This window comes from Salmo salar, chromosome 26 (genome assembly GCF_965601325.2).
Source record: "Salmo salar chromosome 26, fSalSal1, whole genome shotgun sequence".
Lineage (NCBI taxonomy): Eukaryota > Metazoa > Chordata > Actinopteri > Salmoniformes > Salmonidae > Salmo > Salmo salar.
The window spans coordinates 18,154,251-18,162,440 of NC_138316.1; the positions used below are offsets into that span (position 1 = coordinate 18,154,251).

Here is an 8,190-nt window from a genome sequence, read left to right on the forward strand (position 1 = left end):
TGGAAAATAAATAATTATAAATGTATTAATACAAATAAATACTGCAATTAAACACACAGTAGGCATCTTGGCCAAAGGAAAACAAAGCCCATGGTGTCTATTGGGTTCAAATAAGATCGAAGTGAGAGTTGCATCAGACTGATCAGAGCACAACCCTCAAGAAATATCCATAGTGCCGTGGCGCCCTCTGTCGCAATGGTTAGGAACTACAGGAGAATTTTCTTGAGTTGTCTGGAAAGGATTCGACACCACAGTCTACAGAGAGTATTATTACAAGAAGAAATGCTCTGATTTCTTCATGGTCCTTTACAGAAGTATTTTGTACTTTACATACTTTACTTTCATTGGCAGGCCTTGTGTTATGGAATGTCTGCAGCACAGGAGGTTGGTGACACGTTAATTGGGGAAGACAGCCTCGTGGGAATGGCTGGAGCGGAATAAGTGGAACGGTATCAAATACATCAAACACAAGGTTTCTGCCAACCAGGTGGCGCATCGATCTAAGGCACTGGGTTTGATCCCAGGCTGTGTCACAGCCGGCCGTGACCGGGAGACCCATGAGGCGGTGCACTATTGGCGTAGCGTCTTCTGGGTTAGGGGAGGGTTTGGCCGGCCGGGATGTCCTTGTCCCATCGCGTTCTAGCGACTCCTTGTGGCGGGCCAGGCGCCTGCTGTACGGTGTTTCCTCTGACACATTGGTGCGCCTGGCTTCCGGGTTAAGGGAGCAGTGTCAAGAATCAGTTAGGCTTGATAGGGTGGTGTTTCGGAGGACGCATGGCACTCGACCTTCCCCTCTCCTGAGTCCGTACGGGAGTTGCAGCAATGGGACAAGACTGTAACTACCAATTGGATACCATGAAATTGGGGAGAAAAAGGACTAAAAGTACAAAACATATGGTTTCCATGTGTATGATGCCATTCCATTATTATGAGCCGTCCTCCCGTCAGCAGCCTCCACTGTTCTCCAGTATGTGTTGTACTGTAGATTGTGTGATGATCGATGTGCTATGCACTCCCATTGTGATCAAAGCGTCTTGAGTGTGACTGAGGGTTTGACCCTGGGCTGTTCACTGTCTCTTAACCATTTACTACTGATTAATAACATGTTTCCCACAGACAGCAGGACACTTTACGGCCAGCCTGGATTACAGCTGTCCACATCAATAGGATCTGGCTTGATCACTACCATTACCTGTTTTTCTTATCTGATCTTGCCTTTGATGTTATTGGAATGCGGCTCAGTTACAGAAAATACTGTGTAATGGCCCACATAATTGCTGTGGTTTTTTTTCTTCTCTAAAATAGGTAGTTATTGTTTCAACAGATCTCCCTCCCTTTCTTTGGCCTCATTTTACCATGTTAAATTGTCATTTTATCAACAAAAAAATCTTCATATTTTACGATACTGAAATTAATCTCATATTTTTGTTTCCATGGAAGTAACATATCCTACCTCTCCTACCCTGCCTCTCTTTAGAAGAGATCACCCCCTCCATGATGGCAGCGGCTCGTGGTTCCTCCATGTCCCTGGCGCTGGGGCAGCAGCAGGTGGCAGGGCTGGCGCGGGCTGCCACTCTGGAGCAGCTGAGGGAGAAGCTGGAGACTGGCGAGGGCCCTGAGAGGAAGATGGCACGCCTGGCAGAGGAGCAGCAGCGTCTGATGCAGCAGGCCTTCCAACACAACCTGCTTGTCATGGCCTCCCAGGTCCCCATGAACCTGCGCCTGGGCAACAGCGCCACCGCTAGAGGTACGTGCCCAGGCTGACTCCCCCTGGGCACTCTATACAGTTACATATCATAGTCAGTTTGTATCTGACACATACAGTACATTCTATATGTATTCGAGACTGGAGTAATGCCTGATATGCACTAGTAATTATTTTCTCAATGAAACGCTTACATTTAAATACGCTAGTGATGCACGCTGAAGTTCCCTCTGCCTGACTCTCTCTCTGAGCACCATGAAAAAACACACCGCCTACACCAGATACCCTCACAGTTCTCCAACTCCCATTCCTCAGCTCCCCCGTGAGATAGAGGATGACATTTAGAAGCCATTATAGAGGCAACGCAGCGGTCACTGCACAACAGAGATGAAGGCTGCCAAGCCACTCTGCTAGCTGACTCACTGACCTGCGCCTCTTCAGCTCAGCCTGTGGCTGTTTGGATGTACGTCGTAACACATGCTTTATTTGGTGCCTTAATGTTATCACATGCTGGTTATTCCCCACGTCTCTCTTTCTCTCTCACACTCACTCTCACTCACTCACACAGTAGAGGTGCAGCCTGCATGTGTGTTTGCGAGTACAACAATCAACACATTATGACTACTACACAATAAAAGCTTTGAGAGGGGGAAGTGCAGAATGTTTTCCTGGGGTCACTGTGACATGATTGTGTTTCTCTCTCCTCAGTGGGTTATGCAGATGTATGCTGCAAGACACCCACAAGGAAATGTGCGTGACACCCGATTCTCACTTACTGCATGTTATTGTACAGTACCTGTGTAGACAATGAATAAAGAGAGTTCGATTCTAGTTCCCATGTTTCTGCGTCCTTTCCCTTGGGGAGATATATATATATATTTTTTTATTGGTCAGAGGTTCTGGATTTTCTTTCTGCCCACAGTGGTTTAAACTTCCTATTTATTTCTCTTTCCAGATGAGAAGCAGCAGGACATGGCTCTGAGCATCTCCACCAATGGATCTGCTAGCATCAGTGTGTCTGTGGAGGTCAACGGCACACTCTATTCAGGTGTGTGTGCGCGTGCGTGAGCGTACGTGTACATGCACTCAGGAATAAACGGATTTGGCTGTGTTGTTTATCTTGCTGTAATATTCTGTTTGTCCTTCTGTCCTGTAGGAACCCTGTTTGCACAGAAGTCAGGCGCACCAGGGACTAGCGTGTCCACTGCGGCCACAGTGCCCCCAGCTGGACCCAGCGCTGGGTTTGGGTTCGCCACCTCTACTCACAGCCACAGTCCAAGCTCCTCCTCTTCCAAGGGGCCTTGCTCGGCCGAGCCCTCCACCAGTGGTTCACCTTAGCTCAGGCCGCCCTACCACCCACTCTCCAGGCTTTTCCTCACCACCGAGGCCTAGCATGAACACAGTACATTGATAAATCGATAAGAAAAAAACTGTTGCACAACAAATACCTCATCGCTCCTGTCAACCTTGGCTACCCATTTTATGAATACACAATTCACACACCCAATTACATCTCAAGAAAACATGCACCCACACACACACACCTATGCGTTTTACACACTCGACACACATGTACACATGCATTTCAGACACCCAGCACACACAGACTCTTATACCAAATGCATGCTAAACACAATCAAAGCGCTCAGCCAAAACCCACTGACAGGTGTTCACAACTGAACTTGAAGAGTTTTATTTTATGATTTTGTTTGTTGCCATTTGTTTGTATTTTTTTTTGTTGAAATATTATTCATATTATTTTTTTAGTTATCTTTTTACATACCTAAAATCAAGTAACCTGCAGTGGTATCTTTACCTCAGGAGCTGTAGTATACTTCACCTGAATTAACTTTATTTTTGTATCCTTTTTGATCTTGTTGAAATTAGGGGAATTTTGGGGCATTTCATAACGGAACCTCACTCGGCACACCTCCTACGCATTTATACCCTATCACAACGCTCGAGTTGCCATGACGACAGTCCGTAGCCTTCTTACTTCTGAGTGCGCTACATTATTGCTCCTACAGATCGCCATGTAATACCTCGTATACAGTAGTCACTCCCACAATCAATACCAGGGAGTCACCCACTCATTCAGCCTATTTGGAATGTACTTAATCTTCAATCTAACTCTAGATGCAGATGGGCCTTGTGTCTAAAGGGCTTTGAGGATCAGAATTGGCTTTGGACATTTTATCACACACGTGATGTTATAAGAGCCGACTGATCCGCCGATCTGTTTAGGACTAGCAAGCCCCAAACTCACCACCCCGCATCTATCTAGCTAATAATCAGAAAGGTAGTGAAGGTGTTCTGGTCCCTGCTCTGAGATCGGTGTTCTGGTCCCTTCTCTGGGATCAGTGTGTCCCTAGTTCAATTCAGCAGAGAGGAGAGACATCACCCATCAATGGTTTTCCTCCAACGCTGGCAGACCAGAAGTGTTTTAACCACATACCTTTTCAAACCTCCTATTCGCCTCTCCGTTTGGGATAGGGGCCTTTCTCAGGAAGCATCGTGAAGTCTCTTATTATGGACTCGCTTTGTCATTTAAAAAAGGATCCCACCGAAAGAATGCGCAAGTCTAACAGACTGTCTTCAAAGAATACCTCAGACTCTCTAGAAGGAGACGTACACTACATACCTCATTGCTGCAAAGCCAGCGTGACTTGACCTGGTGGTTTGAGTCCCTGTGACGAGCAACGGTCCACAGGAGTGGACTCCTCCGGAATGCTGGACTACATACGTAGAGACTTGACTGCTGGATTTTCTTGGGGACACATTATTATACCAAGCTGAACTGGGATGGGCTTGCTCTCCTCCTGTTGTCTCTGGCTTACTTCATACTGCGTTTTATGAGACTAAATCTATTTGAGTATTGCTCTGCATGTGTACAATCGGGTGACCAGTTTTTTACACCGTAATCCTCTGGTGTGTGGTAGCCTCTGGTCGGTGCACAGTTGAATACCAAAGACTAGCCCTGTTCCCTGCCCAGGCTGCTGTGGGCTAGCTGCTGTGGGTAGCTGAATGGGCTAGCTGCTGTGGGTTAGCTGAATGGGCTAGCTGCTGTGGGTTAGCTGAATGGGCTAGCTGCTGTGGGTTAGCTGAATGGGCTAGCTGCTGTGGGTTAGCTGAATGGGCTAGCTGCTGTGAGTTAGCTGAATGGGCTAGCTGAACCACTAGGTAGGATACAGTGGGATACAGTTTAGTCCCTGCTGTTAAAGTTGTCAGCTCTAGTTATGTTGCTTTCCTTATCTTAATCAGACCTTTGCTTACCTGTGATTGAGTCTTGAGACTGGTATGGTTCTGCCTGGCATGGCACGCATCACCTGACATATTCCTCAGTGAGTTATGCTGCAGTCGCACAGTGTGTGATGCACAAAGCCCTTTGGCCTAACCTCTACATTGAATAAGACAGAGAAGGGGTAGCTGTTTCGCCAACTGGTTTCTCTGTCTCAATTCAAAGTTCAGGCCTCCCAAATTCCTCCGACACATCCACTGTTACAGTATTTCCATTCTCAAACTGTTCAGGTAATTTCTCAGCATTTTTAATAGAACATGATTTGGAATAAATGAATTTCTAGCATTATCTGTATTGAATGTGAGGCGTTTAACTGTTTCTAAACCTTTTACCCCCTTATCTCTGAAGTGGGCAGCCTTGTTGCTTTCATTTTTTAAATTTAACCTTTATTTAACTAGGCAAGTCGGTTAAGAACAAATTCTTATTTACAATGACGGCCTAGGAACAGTGGGTTAACTGCCTTGTTCAGGGGCAGAACGACAGATTTTTACCTTGTCAGGTCAGGGATTTGATCTAGCAACCTTTCGGTTACTGGCCCAACGCTCTAACCACTAGGCTACCTGCTTCCCTAGTAAGCTGTGTTTTAGCTGTTATTTGTTGGCTTTTGTGGTGCAGACCACCGGTCAGGATTACAGGACCACCACAACATATATACAATGACTGAAGAGACACCTGCAATCCCTCGTGATGAAATATGTCCACATTTAATAAAGGTGAAAGATGTAGTTGCTGCCTTAATCTGCTGTGAGAGACCATTGAACCTTTCAGGAGCTCTCTGCTAGGAATGACTGTTATCTTCAAGCTTAATCCTTTGACGAGTAAACTATTTCCATTATCTTTATGAATTCAGTCAGACATTTAAGGCATTCAACATTCATGTTATTGGTTTCAAAACCAAGGTATGCTATTTATTTGTTGATTTTTCTTCTTCTGATGGACCGAGTTAGCTTCATTACTTAGGTGGTGTCACTAAAACCCTTTTTGTTTCTCACTGTTTTAAACAGAAATGTCTGTTTTCTATCCAATCAGTTTAGTCAATGACTGTCTGACAGCGTAGCCTTACAGCCTTTGCATGAGAGAGGGAGCGTGTGCGAGAGCAAGTTCAGAATATGCGAAACAACCATGTAATGCCATGTAGGAGACTGCAGGTGGTGCTGTCCTCTAAGACCTCACCATGACAAGGGTGGGCAACAGGTTAGAACCACATTCACTGGGAATTCAGTTTACAGCTCAGGCTTATGTGGGTTACAATTGTGTGTCTGTGTGAGCTCTTGAAGACCTCTTACCTCAGGGCATTGGGCTGCTGTCATTGTTGCATTTGATATTGAAGTTATGCAATTGGCATGTATACTGAGGGACACATCCAAATGCAAATCTCTGACAACCCTAAAGCTGTCTCTAGTGACTTGCTAAATGCTATTTTAGACTGGTTCGGTTTTTTGTTGCTTTTTGATTTTTGTCATCAGTTACAGGCAAGGTCACATCACTCAGGAAACTGTGAAGTTGAAAGTCTGCCTAACCTTGTCCTTGGATGGTTTGGATTTTATTAGATTGTTAATTGTTTAAATCTAACCTGATCTGTGTAATACAAGTGCATATGTAAGTGGTTATTGAATACCTCATTTATCAGTTGTTGTTATTGGCTTGTATAATGCTCCGTATATAAATCTGTGGGGTTTGTGCATATTTTTGTACGGTTGTTATGTCCATAATAATAACATTACTGATGTTAGTTTTCTCTTTTGATTAAAACAAAATTGGGATGTGAATGCTTGTAAAACTGGTTTGTGCTGATTGTATTTAAAAGAGGAGCACTTTTCCAAAGTGATTGACACATTCAGTTTTGTTCATATTAGTAATATAAAGATATGGTTCTCAGGGCTTTAAACTTGTATGTCATGATAAAGTTTTACTTTATATCTTATGTGTGTGGTTTTTGTGGCTTGAATTTCCTTCGTCCTTCCTTTCGCATGGGGCCAACTGTATTATTTGGAAAACTGACGAAAAAGGAGAAATGCGCTGGAGAAATTGAACTAGGCCTCCTCTCATATCCCAGTGTGGACCTTTTAAAATATACATTTTCATTGGCACATGAATGATACAGGACTTGGAGCCATGTTGCAGCAGCTGCACCGTCGAGATTAGAGCGAGAAATGTACTAAGTGCAGGAAGGTAGTTAACATTTTGTCAGTGTAAAAACAAGGCGTTCCCTGATTACTAACCGCTTCCCCCATGTCACATAAAGACCATGTGACAGCTGAGACCTTTTTTGCTATACTGGCCTAAACTGCCTATTACTCAAGCATGGATTAAGCCTGCTCGGAAGGGGCTCTCGCAATGAGAGGTTTCATAACATTTTAGTATCGGTGGATAACCCTGAAACATTTTCTGTAATTTCTTCACAATGTGCCTGATTCCGACTTAGGGAATTACACCTTTCCTACACACTTCTCAGTAGTTGGTATTCAGACTTACCTTAAGGTGTATAGTGGGCTTTGTAGGTGTGGTTCTCTTGTGTGCATGGAATAAATGTAATTCATCTGCTGAAAACCCTCCCACTTGCTGGCCAACATATTTGTTTTCATTGAGTTTTCTGTACATTCTTAAGCCATCCCTTCAAATACGGTGTACTTTTAATAAAAATGTTCTATTAATGCATGCTTAACTCTGGTCGGAATCGGGGCCAATGTAGGTTTGGGAAGTGATTCAGCAGGCAAAAGCCCCCCACCCCCAGATGCTCTGACTCCTGGTAGCTCGCCACACCACCCGAACACTCATCTTTCACTCCTCAATGGTCTGACTCATGTTCACTTACTCCAACTCAAACCTTTGCATCTGTTACACCAGAAATGTAAGCATTAAGTCAGCAGTGTGGATAGCACAGATACAGTGCTGTGAAGAAGTATTTGCCCCCTTTCTACTTTTGCATATTTTTCTACTGATTGTTATCAGATCTTCAACCAAAACCTAATATTAGATAAAGGGAACCTGAGTGAACAAATAACAATGACATACTTATTTCATAAACAAAGTAATGCAACACCCAATGCCCATGTGACAAAGTAATTGCGATGTGGCAAGACTTGAAACGTGCAGTTCATGCTTGAAAACCCACAAATGTCACTAAGTTAAAGCAGTTCTGCATGCAAGAGTGAGCCAAAATTCCTCTACAGCGATGTGAGACTGA

The 8,190-nt window shown here is 44.3% G+C and overlaps 1 protein-coding gene across 3 annotated transcripts in view; it reads left to right on the forward strand.

Moving 5' to 3' along the window:
• The window catches only part of LOC106587208 (AT-rich interactive domain-containing protein 3B), a 75,632-nt gene extending 68,705 nt beyond the window's left edge, over nt 1-6,927 (forward strand). Inside the window, exons 7-10 of one of the 3 annotated variants that reach the window (XM_014175354.3) lie at nt 1,481-1,747; nt 2,414-2,455; nt 2,661-2,753; nt 2,862-6,927. In XM_014175354.3, the coding sequence (XP_014030829.2) occupies nt 1,481-1,747; nt 2,414-2,455; nt 2,661-2,753; nt 2,862-3,043 (584 nt within the window). In that variant the 3' untranslated portion in view covers nt 3,044-6,927. Of the gene's footprint in view, nt 1-1,477; nt 1,748-2,413; nt 2,456-2,660; nt 2,754-2,861 lie in introns of all 3 variants that reach the window. The other 2 variants (XM_014175353.3, XM_014175355.3) reach the window with 2 other exon arrangements.
• Nucleotides 6,928-8,190: the final 1,263 nt, after the last annotated feature.